Source organism: Erythrolamprus reginae, chromosome 3 (assembly GCF_031021105.1).
Source record: "Erythrolamprus reginae isolate rEryReg1 chromosome 3, rEryReg1.hap1, whole genome shotgun sequence".
NCBI classification, from domain to species: Eukaryota; Metazoa; Chordata; class Lepidosauria; order Squamata; family Dipsadidae; genus Erythrolamprus; species Erythrolamprus reginae.
Genome location: NC_091952.1, coordinates 253,123,349 through 253,138,220, shown reverse-complemented (window position 1 = coordinate 253,138,220; position 14,872 = coordinate 253,123,349). Strand labels below are relative to the sequence as shown.

Genomic DNA, 14,872 nt, shown 5'->3' with positions numbered 1-14,872 from the left:
AGGATTCTAACATTGGTTATAAGCCCATTGTAGGATACTAACAAAGGTAAATGTGAAGGTGTAAGGAATAAGAGAACTGGGTGTGGAAGGGATAAATGTAAAGGTGCAAGGAATAAAATTGGGGGTGGAAGAGCAGAGGTGGAGGGGGTAAATGTAAAAGGTGCAAGGACAAAAGTTTTTGGATTATAACACAGAGATGAAACCCTGGAGGAGAAACAGGTACGGCCAATGGTACAAGCTGAAAAGACCTATTCTACCTCAAAGAACAAGTTTACTGGACATATCATATTGGCACATACTAGTGAAAACCGACTCTAAAGGTTCCCGTGGGTTTCACCTAATTCAAAGTACAGTGATACCTCATCTTACAAACGCCTCATCGTACAAACTTTTCGAGATACAAACCTGGGGTTTAAGATTTTTTTGCCTCTTCTTACAAACTATTTTCACCTACAAACCCACTGCTGCTGCTGGGATGCTCTGCCTCCGGACTTCCATTGCCAGCGAAGCACCCGTTTTTGCACTGCTGGGATTCCCCTGAGGCTCCCCTCCATGGGAAACCCCACCTCTGGACTTCCATGTTTTTGTGATGCTGCAGGGGAATCCCAGCAGGGGAGTCCTAGCAGCGCAAAAATGGGCACTTCGCTGGCAACGGAAGTCCAGAGGTGGGGTTTCCCATCGAGGGGAGCCTCAGTGAAATTGCAGCATTGCAAAAACACAGAGGTCCGGATGTGGGGTTTCCCATGGAGGGGAGCCTCAGGGCAATCCTAGCAGCGCAAAAATGGGCGCTTTGGCTGGCAAAAGGGATGAATTTTGGGCTTGCATGCATTAATCGCTTTTCCATTGATTTCTATGGGAAACATTGTTTTGTCTTACAAACTTTTCACCTTAAGAACCTTGTCCCGGAACCAATTAAGTTTGTAAGACAAGGTATCACTGTAAATGTTTACCCTCCTTTCCCAAACAATTAATCACATGATCCAATCAAGCTGCTGCCCGGTTGCTTGGAAACTTCATTCCTCCTATCTTCAGCCATCTGTCCTTGGTTCTAAGGGGAACCTATTTTGCTTTGGCTACAAAACCCCAGCTATCTCTATTCTCCCCTCCCTGTCCCTCAGCACCTTTGTGGCAACACTGAAGCCTCCAAGATGGCTTCAATCAGGCCAGCTTCAGAGTTGACAGGTGATACTAACAATAAAATAGAGTTCTTTATTGGACACAAAAGGAATTTGTCTTTAGTGCATATGCTCTCAGTGTACATAAAAGAAAAGATACACTTGTCAAGAATCATGAGGTACAACACAATGATTGTCATAGAGGTCAAAAAGCAATGAAGAAACAATCAGTATTAATAAAAATCTTAAGGATACAAGCAACGTGTTACAGTCATACAGTCCTAACTGGGAGGGGGGAAAAACTACTAGTAGTAGTAGTGCAGACTTAGTAAATAGTTTGACAATGTTGAGGGAATTATTTGTTTAGCAGAGTGATGGTGTTCAGGGGAAAACTGTTCTTGTGTCTAGTTGTCTTGGTGCGCAGTGCTCTGCAGCGACATTTTGAAACGGTTTATGTCCAGGATGTGGGGGGTCTATAAATACTACACTACTACTGTTCAGCTGGCATATTTCAACCGCCTGTAATTACAGGGTAATTAGTCCAGGAAGATACACACCACACAATAAAAGGAAAACCTAAAAGTTTTTATAAACAGAAAAACAGAAACAGCTCCCTTTTTAAATGTCAAAGGGATTTTCTGGTACACACAAGGTGCAGGTTAAATGCAGTCCAATTGCTCACCCAATAACTGGGAAATTGAGTCCAATTCTAAAGTCCAGAGAGTCCACACACAATCCTGAATAGCACAAAAACCACAATCTTGACGAAGCAATGAATCAGATAAATTGCCACAGGGCTAAACCAGCACACTGTTCTTTTTATCTGTAGCACTAAGTACAGCAGCCCCACCCAACCACAGGTGGCCTCATTTTCTCTTATAATAATCCTTCAGTTGTTGTCTCCTATGCATCACTCTATGCATGCGTGGATGTGTCATTAATTCTTGTTCAGAATCCAAGATGATTGATCTCCTCCTGGACTGTCTGCCAAACTCCCCTCTTCCCTGTCACTCACACTTCCTTGGTCAGAGGAGGCTTCGTCGGCACATTCCATCGGGAGCAAAACAGGCCTGCAGCATGTGGATGTCTCCCCCACATCCACCTGCACATTCCTTGGGGCAGGAGCTGGGCCAGAGCTAACCACAACAACTACTAGTAGTAGTTTTTTTTTACTTGTGCAATACACAGGTCCACAATGGAAGGCACAAATTGTTTTTTCTGAAGTTCTGATTCTCCTCTGAAGTCTGTGTCGGTCTTGTTGGGTTGCAGAACCAAACCAGACAGTTATGGAGGTACAGATGACAGATTGCATAATAAAAGTGCATAAAAGAGCCACTGGCGTACACTTGTACAAAATTGCACAAGTAGCCCTGTGTCCCTCTAACAACTGCTGTACATTCCACCTCTCATGTTAAAATCTCAACTCTCATCTCATGTAATTCAGACAGCCCTCAGCCTACGACCATTCATTTAGTAACTGTTCAAAGTTACAACAGCACCGAAAAAAATGATTTATACCCACTCCTCACATTTACGGCTGTTAAAGCATCCTCAAAATCACATGATAAAAATTCAGGTGTTTGGCAAGTGGCATGAATTTATGATGGCTGCAATGTCCCGGGGTCAAACAATGGCTATTTGTGACTTTCTCACTGGCTTCTGGCAAGAAAAGTCAGTGAGTAAGCTGGATTCACTTAGCAACTTCCTGACCTTGGGACACAGCAGCGGTTGTAACTGTGAGTCAGTTGCCAAGCATCTGAATTCTGACCACAGGGCTGCTACAATGGTTGTAAGTGTGAAAAATGGTCACTTTTTTTGAGTGCAGTTAAAACTTTGAACAGTCACTAAACGAACTGGCGGTAAGTTGAGGACTTACCTGTAATTGCTAACAAAACCGCGACTCTTTCTCAGCAACTCTATTTTTCCTCGCAAAGAAAAAAGCCACCCAAATATTTATCCTTACCAAGACAAACAGTCCTTCAAGGCGTTGAAATAGGGGTACCTGGATATGACACAAATAGCAAAGGGTACGAAGTAGGCATCAGTTCTGGAGCTTTGAAGTTTATCCCAATGTGCCTGCCCATTGTAAAGGCGTCCCTCCTAAAGAGGAAAAAAAAACACAACTGTTTGTGACTTGGTTGTCTTTCAAGGGAGGGGATGTGATTCACATAAACACAAAGGACCCACAACTACAGTGTGGTAGAATTAGGTCATTCAACGGATGACAGAAGCAGGCCTTCAAGTCTTGCTCAAAACTTCAATTATGGATGTTTCTCCTGAGTGATGCTTGGTTACCATATTTTTCAGAGTATAAGAAGCACCCTTCCCTCCTCAAAGGCTTATATTTGGGGTAGGGCTTATATTAGGTACATGCTTGTCCAGTCAACGAAGCAGTGGAAGTGATGTGCTGGTGCCTGGAGGCTGTTGGGGCCTGGATGGGTGTCAACAAACTCAAACTCAACTCAGACAAGACGGAGTGGCTGTGGGTCTTGCCTCCTAAGGACAATTCCATCTGTCCATCCATCACCCTGGGGGGGAAACTATTGACCCCCTCAGAGAGGGTGCGCAACTTGGGCGTCCTCCTCGATCCACAGCTGACATTGGAACATCATCTTTCGGCTGTGGCGAGGAGGGCGTTTGCCCAGGTTCACCTGGTGCACCAGTTGCGGCCCTATTTGGACAGGGAGTCATTGCTCATGGTCACTCATGCCCTCATCACCTCGAGGTTCGATTACTGCAATGCTCTCCACATGGGGCTACCTTTGAAAAGTGTTCGGAAACTCCAGATCGTGCAGAACGCGGCCGCAAGAGCCATCGTGGGGCTTCCTAGATTCGCCCACGTATCTACAACACTCCGCAGTCTGCATTGGCTGCCGATCAGTTTCCGGTCACAATTCCAAAGTGTTGGTTATGACCTTTAAAGCCCTACATGGCACTGGACCAGAGTACCAATGTAAAGTAAATGCCAGTGTCACCTATTGTTTGCTATAGGACAGCTTTTGATTGAAACCAGTAGTAACTACTGTATTTTTCGGAGTATAAGACACACCTTAGTTTTGGGGGAAGATAGGGGAAAAAATCTGCCTACCAGGCATTCATCTGGCTAGCGTCCTTAGTCTGGTCAGCTTCAACACATCATTTTATCCCCTGGTTAGGGCTGAAAAAAACCTTTCTTGGAGGGAGTAGCAATGAAAAAATCCTTGTTAGGGCTGGGGGGGGAAAGTTTCAAAAAAAGAGCTACATTTGGAGTATAAGACGCACCCAAATTTTTAGCCTCTTTTAGGGGGAAAAAGGAACATCTTATACTCCGAAAAATACAGTAATGATTTCTGCTAGAAATGTTGTAAATTGAGGTCACATGAGACAAGGCAATGTAAATGGTTGCAAACATGATTGCTGAGAGCCCAAAATATGGTCATATGATCGGGGTGTGTTTGGTGGTGCTGAGATGTCGTAACTTGGAATCTGGCTTGTAAGTCCCATTTTCGGGGACCGTCATAACTTTTAAATGGTTGCTAAGGGGCTGGTCTTCAGTCAAGCACTCTCTTTGATCAATAAATTCTGAAATTAGTCAAGGATCCAAGACTGGAATAGTTTCATTAAGGTCAAAATAATTTTTTTTTTTAAAAACATACTTGCAAAGACTGGTAATACTGGGCTACAACTCCGTACGTTCGGTTTCCGAAAACGTCTGTGAAAACGAGAAAATGAAAGTGGTCCTCTCTGGATTCACATGTGACATAAAATCCTCCTGTTTAAAAAAAAAAAACATTGTAGAGGGGGGAAAAACCAGCTCTCACAAAATACCTGAGATCACTAAAAGGACTGTAATTCACATATTTGTAAATGTCTGAATATTTAGAATAGAATAGAACAGAATAACAGTTGGAAGGGACCTTGGAGGTCTTCTAGTCCAACCCCCTGCTTAGGCAGGAAGCCCTACACCAGTGTTTCCCAACCTTGGCAACTTGAAGCTATCTGGACTTCAACTCCCAGAATTCCCCAGCCAGCATTCGCTGGCTGGGGAATTCTGGGAATTGAAGTCCAAATAGCTTCAAGTTGCCAAGCTTGGGAAACACTGCCCTACACCACTTACTTACTTACTTACTTTCTTACTTATTTACTTACTTTGACTTCTATGCCGCCCAATCCCAAGGGCCTCAGGGCGGCTTACAACAACAGAAAATTATCATATAAAATTACAAATAACAATAAAAAGAAGTCAGGAAAAAAACCAAAAAGCTAAAATCCTGATTAAAACTCATAAGGAGGCAACACATGACCCACATACATTACCATTCAAGAAATCATGTTCATACAGGTGGTCAGGTTGCAGTTAATTTAGGGTCCTCAAGCCTACCAGCATAGCCAGGTCTTTATGGCTTTATGGCAGGCCAGTAGGGTGGGAGCAGTGCAGACATTGAGTGGGAGTTGATTCCAAAGAGCCGGGGCGGCAACAGAGAAGGCTCTCCCCTGAGGTCCCACCAGTCTGCATTGCTTGGCTGATGGGGCCTGGAGGAGGCCAACTCTGTGTGCTCTTATAGGTCTCACTGCAGACAAATATGGCTTCCCTGTTGACTTTGTATGGCAAAAGAGGGTTGTGTGACTCCAGGACCCTGTAACGGTCAGTTGCCAAGTGTCTGAATTTTGATCACATGACTCTGGGGATGCTACAAAGGTCGTAACTCTGAACATAAGAACGTAAGAAGAGCCATGCTGAATCAGGCCAAAGCCCATCGAGTCCAGCATTCTGTGTCACACAGTGGCCCCAAATTGTCCTTGGGGATCTTGAGCAGAAGGAGAAGGCAAAACTCTCCCTTTCCCTTGACCCCCAACAAATGGTACCCAAGGGAACCCTGCCTGCCTCAACCAACATAGAGGCAGCACTTGGACATCCGTTTCAATAACCATCTACATGCTTGGCATCCATGAATCTGTCTATTCCTGCCATGAAGCTATCCAGGCTGATAGCTGTCACAACCTCTTCTGGAAGTGAATTCCATCAACCAAGGACCCTCTGGGTGAAGAAATATTTCCCTTTATTTGTTCTCGCTTTCTTACCTGTGAGCTTTAGGGAGTTCCTCCTCGTCCTAGTATTGTGGATAGAGAAAAGAATTTTTCTCTCTCCACCTTTTCTATCCCATGCCTGATTTTATACACTTCGATCAAGTCACCCCTTAAACGCCGTCTTTCAAGGCTGAAGAGACCAAGGCTTTGCAACCTGGTTTCATAAGGGAGGGGCTCCATTTCCTTGATCATTCTTGTTGTCCTTTTTTGCACCTTTTCCAGTTCCACTATATCCTTCTTCAGGTGCAGTGACCAGCACTGTACACAGTACTCCAAGTGTGGTCTCACCATCGATTTGTACAGAGGCAATACAACGCTTGCTGACCTATTTTCGATTCCTTTCCTAATCATGTATAGCATGGTACAGTATTTGCTTTTTTTTACTGCTGCTACACACTGGGTTGACCATCTTCATTGAGCTGTCCACCAAAACCCCAAGATCCCTTTCTTGTGTTGTCTTGGAAAATTTTGTCCCCATCAGTTGGTAGGTATAATTGGGGTTCTTTGCCCCGATGTGCATAACTTTGCACTTGTTTAGGTTAAAATGCATTTGCCACTTGTTGCTGATAAACGATCATAAGTAACATTTCTTCAGCGCCATTGTAACTTTGAATGGTCACTAAAGGAGTTAGTTGTAAATCGAGGACTACCTGTAAGTTGCTGGATTATTATTGACTAAACCCAGCAGTTTATTCATCTGTTCATTTACAGCATGACCATTTTCCACGCTTAACGTCCACTGCAGCATCCCCACAGTCGCATGAATAAATTTGGCCGCTTGGCAACTAATGGTTATGATGGTCATGGTGTCCTGGCCTCACGTGATCCCCTTTTGCGACCGTCTTGACAAGCAAAGTCAATGGTTCACTTAACCACCCTATTATTAATTTAACAACTGCAGTGGTTCACTTAACAACTGTGGCATGAAAAGTCTTAAAAAGGAGCAAAGCTCATTTAATGAATCTCTCACTTAAGAAGCAGAAATGTTGGGCTCAATTGTGGTTGTAAGTCGAAGACAACCTGCAGTTTGTTTTGGTTCTGTTTGACATACAACTTTTTTAATTTTCTTATTTATATTTGTTCACATTTCTCCATACAGCTGCCAAGAAACTTTCAACAATTTATACAGAATGTATTAAAAGTTAAGAAGTGTGCAGAGTAATCTCGTAGTAGTAGTAGTAGTAGTAGTAATATTAATAATGATGATGATAATAATAATAATAATAATAATAATAATAATAATAATAATAATAATTTATTAGATTTGTATGTCGCCCCTCTCCGAAGACTCGGGGCGGCTCACAACAATAATAAAAAACAATGTTATAGCGAGACAAATCTAATATTTAAAAAGAAGCATACAAAACCCTATCATATTTAAAACCAAACACCACATACATACCAAACATAAAATATAAAGAGCGTCTCAACTCCCCCATGCCTGGCGATATAGGTGGGTCTTGAGTAATTTTCGAAAGACAAGCAGGGTGGGGGCCGTTCTAATCTCCGGGGGGAGTTGATTCCAGAGGGCCGGGGCCACCACCGAGAAGGCTCTTCCCCTGGAGCCCGCCATAGTAGTCAAAGATACACATGCACAGAGGAAACGTGGAGGTGGCAGATATCCAGGTGATAGCCCACAGATACTAGTAATAATTCAGTAATACAATCCAGATACATTCAGTATATAAAATACAGTGATCCCTCGAGTTTCGCGATCTCGATCTTCGCGAAACGCTATATCGCGATTTTTTAAAAAATATTAATTAAAAAAAAACACCACTTCCGCGTTTGGCTTCAGGAGTCAGCTGGGAAGCGGCGCGGCTGTTTTAAAAGGTCGCAGCCGGCCTGGGGGGCTTCCCAGCACCCCCCCGAACCCCCAACCTGGGTCTTCCCGGCCGCCCACGCAAAGGGGAAACCCCGGCTCCTCGCTGATGCCCGCCGCTCGCCCGCCCGCCAGCAAGAGGGGGAAGACCCAGGGAAGGTTCCTTCGGCCGCCCAGCAGCTGATCTGCTCGGTAGCGCAGCAGCAGCGAGGAGCCAAATCGGGGTTTCCCCTTTGCGTGGGCGGCGGGGAACGCAAACTCCACCATCTACGCATGCGCGGCCATAGAAAAAAAAGGGCGCGTATGCGCAGATGGTGTTTTTACTTCCGCAACCCTACAACGCGAAAAATAGATTATCGCGAGGGGTCTTGGAACGGAACCCTCGCGATAATAGAGGGATCACTGTATTATTTACTTGGCAAATACCTTCGTCAAGATTAATCCTAGTCCTACACAATTACATCAGTCAATAACTCTCAACACATATACAATACTAAAAGCCTTACTTGTTCAGCTTACAAATACGTTAAACCATCATTTGAACACAGAGTTCTTACTACAGCATCGTCACAAAGACCAAACAGGAATAGCCAAGAGAATCGCGCTTCTAGGTGGGTGGGCATAGGATGGTCTTGGACCACTCGAAATAATGCTTTGTGCCTCATGAAAATCTCCCCTCCCAAGTTCCCATAAACACCAGGCCTTCTACAGATAGTGTGGCAAGCCGTTAATTTATCACCAACCTTTGCACCGGCTTGATATCTATATTTTTCTTTCTTTTTCCTTTTTCTCCTATCCCCTTTCCTGCCCCTGCTTGCAGGCCCAAACGCCAATGGGGAAACACTTTGATTTGTTTTTAGTTCATTTTGATTGCCCTCTCCTAGCAAAAATGAAGTGTGTGTGTGTGTGTGTGTGTGTGTGTGTGTGTGTGTGTGTGTGTTGCGCAGCCAGTCCTTTGCTATTTCCAGGCTGACCCCACAGGGCCAGATCAATCACTCCATGGGGCAGATCCAGCCCATGGGATTTGAGTTTGACACCCCTGTTCTAGCAGGACTATCAGATTATGTAACATAGAAACATAGAAGACTGGCGGCAGAAAAAGACCTCATGGTCCATCTAGTCTGCCCTTATACTATTTCCTGTATTTTATCTTAGGATGGATGTGATTATGATTATGATTTATTGGATTTGTATGCCACCCCTCTCCGGAGACTCGGGGTGGCTAACAACAATAATAGAACAGTATACACAATAATCCAATAGTAAAAACAATTAAAAACCCATTAAAGTAAAAACCAAACATACATTCAGACATACCATATATGTTTATCCCAGGCATGTTTAAATTCAGTGACTGTGGATTGACCAACCACGTCTGCTGGGAGTTTGTTCCAAGCATCTACTACTCTTTTAGTCAAATAATATTTTCTCATGTTGCTTTTGATCTTTCCCCCAACTAACTTCAGATTGTGCCCCTTTGTTCTCGTGTCAATTTTCTAAGTTTCTATGTTTCTATTTATTAATTTATTTATTAGATTTGTATGCCGCCCTTCTCCGAAGATATAGGGCACTGCACACCAAGATAACTAGACACAAGAAGAGTTTTTCCCCAAACACCATCACTCTGCTAAACCAATAATTCCCTCACCACTGTCAAACTATTCACTAAGGCTGCGCTACTATCACTATTAGTCTTCTCATCGTTGCTATCACCCATCTCCTCCCACTTTTAAGTGTATGACAGTAACTTGTTCCTTGTATCCTTACAATTTATATTAATGTTGTTTCCTGATTGTTTTTTGTACCCTATGACAATCATTAAGTGCTGTACCTCATGATTCCCGACAAGTGTATCTTTTCTTTTATCAGGGTGTCCAGGGGAAAAGCATTTTGAAATTCCCTGACATTTCCCTGACATTTCCCTATAACTTGCGATCTAGTTAAGGCGTGATCGTAGATGATGTCATAGCAAACGGCTAAGCTCTCAACCTCTTAGCCTTTCATACGATAAATCATGGTAACCTTGAGAAATATGGGTAGCTGAGGAAGCATGTTGTTGCCACAGTTATGCTCATTTTTGCTTCACTCTGCCAAGAAGCGGGATCTTTATTTTTTAACATGATTTTTCCCTGACTTTTAAACATTTTAATACAGCATTATATACACTTAGTTGCCCAGAGTCCCTAGGGAGTAGGCATCATAAAAATTGAATAATTAACTAAGTAATTAATTAACTAATTAACCAATTAACTAATTAATTAGCAAGCAAGCATTAAAGACAAATTCCTTGTGTCACACTTGACAAATAAAATTATATATATATGATTATCTCAGGGACCGACTTCTGCCGCACGAATCCCAGCGACCAGTTAGGTCCCACAGAGTGGGTCTTCTCCGGGTCCCGTCAACTAAACAATGCGGCTTGGCGGGACCCAGGGGAAGAGCCTTCTCTGTGGCGGCCCCAGCCCTCTGGAACCAACTCCCCCCAGAGATTAGAATTGCCCCCACCCTCCTTGCCTTTCGTAAGCTACTTAAAACCCACCTCTGCCGCCAGGCATGGGGGAATTGAGATACTCTTTCCCCCTAGGCCTTTACAATTTTATGCATGGTATGTCTGTATGTATGTTTGAGGTTTTTTTTAAAAATATTAATGGGTTTTTAATCGTTTTTATTATTGGTTTATTATTGTACGCAGTCTTATTATTGCTGTTAGCCACCCCGAGTCTCCGGAGAGGGGCGGCATACAAATCCAATAAATAAATAAATAAAATAAAAATTCTATTTCCTTTCCTGTCCTTTTTCCTTTCTTTCCTTCTGTATTCTCTATTCTATTCTATTTCTATTGATTTATCTAGTCGTGTTTGCGTAGGGCAAACACGAATACCCTACACTGGATTGAAAGGATTGAAAGCCTAGTCTCGTAGGGTATTCTGTAGGGCCTACAGAATACCCTACGAGACTAGACTTTCAATCCTGGGCCTAGAAAGTTTAGAACTAAGACGCCTTAAACAAGATCTAAGTATTGCCCACAAGATCATATGCTGCAATGTCCTGCCTGTCGGCGACTACTTCAGCTTCAACCACAACAACACAAGAGCACACAACAGATTTAAACTTAATATTAACCGCTCCAAACTTGACTGTAAAAAATATGACTTCAGTAACTGAGTTGTCGAAGCGTGGAACTCATTACCGGACTCCATAGTGTCATCCCCAAACCCCCAACACTTTATTTATTTATTTATTTATTTATTTATTTATTTATTTAGTCAAACAAGTATAGTATTATAGTACATATTAACATAACATAAGTAGAACGTAGTAATAGAAAGGATAATAAGACAATAGGACAGGGACATTAGGCACAAAAGTGCACTTTACCCTTAGATTATCCACGGTTGACCTATCCAGATTCCTAAGAGGTCAGTAAGGGGCGAGTACAAGTGCACTAGAGTGCCTTCCGTCCCCTGTCCTATTGATCTCCTGTATCTCCAGAATACCTCCAAAACCGCCTTCTACCGCACGAATCCCAGCGGCCAATAAGGTCCCACAGAGTTGGCCTTCTCCGGGTCCCATTGACCAAACAATGTCATTTGGAGGGCCCCAGGGGAAGAGCCTTCTCTGTGGCGGCCCCAGCCCTCTGGAATCAACTCCCTCCAGAGATTAGAAGAGCCCCTTGTCTTTCGCAAGTTACTCAAGACCCACCTATATCGCCAGGCATGGGAGACATCTCCCCCAGGCTTTCTTATGTTTTATGTTTGGTATGTATGTGTTGTATGGTTTTTAATTGTTGGGGTTTTTATATAATTTTTATTATTAGATTTGTTCCATTGTTATACTGTTGTTATTGCTGTTGTGAGCCGCCCCGAGTCTTCGGAGAGGGGCGGCATACAAATCTAATAAATTGAATTGAATTGAATTGAATTGAATTTCTTCTATTCCTATATCTCTTTTTCTATTCTTTCATTGATATGTTTTATTCCTATATCTTCTCTTCTATTCTTTCTTAGATATATTTCACTATGAGTATATTCTCTATAACCTTCATCATGTATTTTACTATGCGTATACCCACTAAAACCCTCATTGTGTATTGGACAAAATAAATCAAATCAATAAATAAAATATTGGAGGGGACTCCAGAGCATGATACCATGGTCTTTCGAGACTGAAGGATGCCAGTGCATTGGAGGTGGTGACCCTTTGAGGGCTGCATGCAATGAAATTTCATTATAATGAACGCCGATTAGTGTACATTCAGAGTGACAATAAAGTTATTCTAAGCCTAAGTGATGGGATCAAAGTTCAGATGCTTGGCAACTGACAAATGTTTATGACCATTGCATTGTCCTAGGGTCATGCGATTTACCTTTTATAACTTTCTGACAACTTTCTGGGGAAGCCCAGTTTCACTTAACAAACAGGTTACTAAACAAGTGCAGTGATTCAATGAAAGGTCATGAGACTCGGTGGCTCAGTGGTTAGAGTGCAGTGCTGCAAGCTACTTCTGCTGATCACCGGCTGCCAGCTGTTTGGCAAATCGAATCTCAGTAGGCTGAAGGTTGACTCAGCCTTCCATCCTTCCAAGGTCGATAAAATGAGGACCCAGATTGTAAACCGTTTAGAGAGGGCTGTAAAAGCACTGTGAAGCAGTATACAAGACTAAATGCTATTTAGCTTATTTATTTTATTTTATTTTATTTTATTTTATTTTATTTTATTTTATTTGTATGCCGCCCCTCTCCGCAGACTCGGGCGGCTAACAACAATAAAAAGACAACGTAAACAAATCTAATATTAAAAAAATCTAAAAATCCCAATTTAAGAGATCACTCATACATACAGTTACACCATACATAAATTTTATAAGCCATGGGGAAGGGAATATTTCAATTCCCCCATGCCTGATGACAGAGGTGGGTTTTTAAGAGCTTACAAAAGGCAAGGAGAGTGGGGGCAACTCTGATATCTGGGGGAAGTTGGTTCCATAGGGTCGGGGCCGCCACAGAGAAGGCTCTTCCCCTGGGTCCCGCCAAACGACATTGTTTAGTCGACGGGACCCGGAGAAGGCCAACTCTGTGGGACCTAAGTGGTCGCTGAGATTCGTGCGGCAGAAGGCGGTCCCGGAGATATTGCATGTAACAAATGTCTTGCTTAACAATAGAAATTTTGGGCTCAGCTGTCGTCAGAAGACGACGATTGTTTATATCTGTAAGGAACCAGCCAGCCTGATCCACTAGATCCCCTTATTTATTGATTTGATTTGATTTGATTTGGATTTGTATGCCACCCTTCTCCGAAGACTCGGGGCGGTTCACAACAACAGAACAATACAAATCCAATAGTTAAAAACAATTTAAAACCCCTAATATAAAAAAACAATCATACGTCTCACACAAACCATACGTAAAGCGGGAATGGCCCAGGGGAATCAATTTCCCCATGCCTGACGGCAGAGGTGGGTTTTAAGGAGCTTGCGAAAGGCAAGGAGGATGGGGGCAATCCTAATCTCTGGGAGGAGTTGGTTCCAGAGGGTCGGGGCCGCCACAAAGGAGGTTCTTCCCTTGGGTCCCGCCAGACAACATTGTTTCGTAGACGGGACCCGGAGAACGCCAACTCTGTGGGACCTAACCGGTCGCTGGGATTAGTGCGGCAGAAGGCGGTCTCGGAGATATTCTGGTCCGATGCCATGAAGGGCTTTGTAGGTCATAACCAACACTTTGAATTGTGACCGGAAACCAATCGGCAACCAGTGCAGACTGCGGAGTGTTGGTGTGACATGGGCATACCTGGGGAAGCCCATGATTGCTCTCGCAGCTGCATTCTCCACGATCTGAAGTTTCCGAACACTCTTCAAAGATAGCCCCATGTAGAGAGCGTTACAGTAGTATATCCTCCAGATGTCCAGAGAACATGGGGTTGATCATTGTTTCTCCCTGTTCAATATGATCACTCAAGCTGAGAAAGATCACTCTAGATCAGTGTTTCCCAACCTTGGCAACTTGAAGATATTTGGACTTCAACTCCCAGAATTCCCCAGCCAGCCAGCGAATGCTGGCTGGGGAATTCTGGGAGTTGAAGTCCAAATATCTTCAAGTTGCCAAAGATGGGAAACACTGCTCTGCATCATAAGCAGTGTTCCCTCTAATTTTTTTCTGGTGTGGGCGGAAAAGTATAGTGTCTGAGCGGCAGTCCCTTCGGGACTGGGAAGCATAGAACTCTAAATAAATAAATAAATTAAAAAAATAAAATAAGTGTGGGCGCGCGCTATTACGCATGCGCGAGTTCTGACATCCATAATTCGCTCCCCCTCCTTTCTCTCTCTTTCTCTCTCCTCCTTCCTCTCTCATCTCTCTTTCCTTTCTCTCCCTCCCTCTTTCTATCCTTTCTATCACTCACTTTCTTTCTCTCCTTCATTTCCTCTTTCTCTCCCTCCCTCTTTCTCTCTATCCTTTCTCTCTCCCTCTTTCTTTCTCTCACTCCTTCATTCCCTCTTTCTCTCCCTCCCTTTCTCTCTCTATCCTTTCTCTCTCTCCCTTTCTTTCTATCATTTCTATCTCTTCCTCTTTCTTTCTTTCTCTCCCTCCTTCATTTCCTCTTTCTCTCCCTCCCTCTTTCTCTCTATCCTTTCTCTCTCTCCCTCTTTCTTTCTCTCACTCCCTCATTCCCTCTTTCTCTCCCTCCCTTTCTCTCTCTATCCTTTCTCTCTCTCCCTCTTTCTTTCTATCTATCATTTCTATCTCTTCCTCTTTCTTTCTTTCTTTCTCTCCCTCCTTCATTCCCTCTTTCTCTCCCTCCCTTTCCTTTCTCTCCCTGCCTCTTTCTCTCTATCCTTTCTATCTCTCATTCTTTCTTTCTCTCCCTCCCT

General features: G+C 43.3%; 1 protein-coding gene across 1 annotated transcript in view; it reads right to left on the bottom strand.

The window, feature by feature from the left end:
* Positions 1-14,872, bottom strand: part of DENND3 (DENN domain containing 3) — an 83,296-nt gene that overhangs the window by 50,810 nt on the left and 17,614 nt on the right. The window contains exons 3-4 of the mRNA XM_070748354.1: positions 4,751-4,866; positions 3,079-3,215 (exon numbers count right to left, since the gene is read on the bottom strand). Of these exons, the coding sequence (XP_070604455.1) occupies positions 3,079-3,215; positions 4,751-4,866 (253 nt within the window). The remainder of the gene's footprint in view (positions 1-3,078; positions 3,216-4,750; positions 4,867-14,872) is intronic.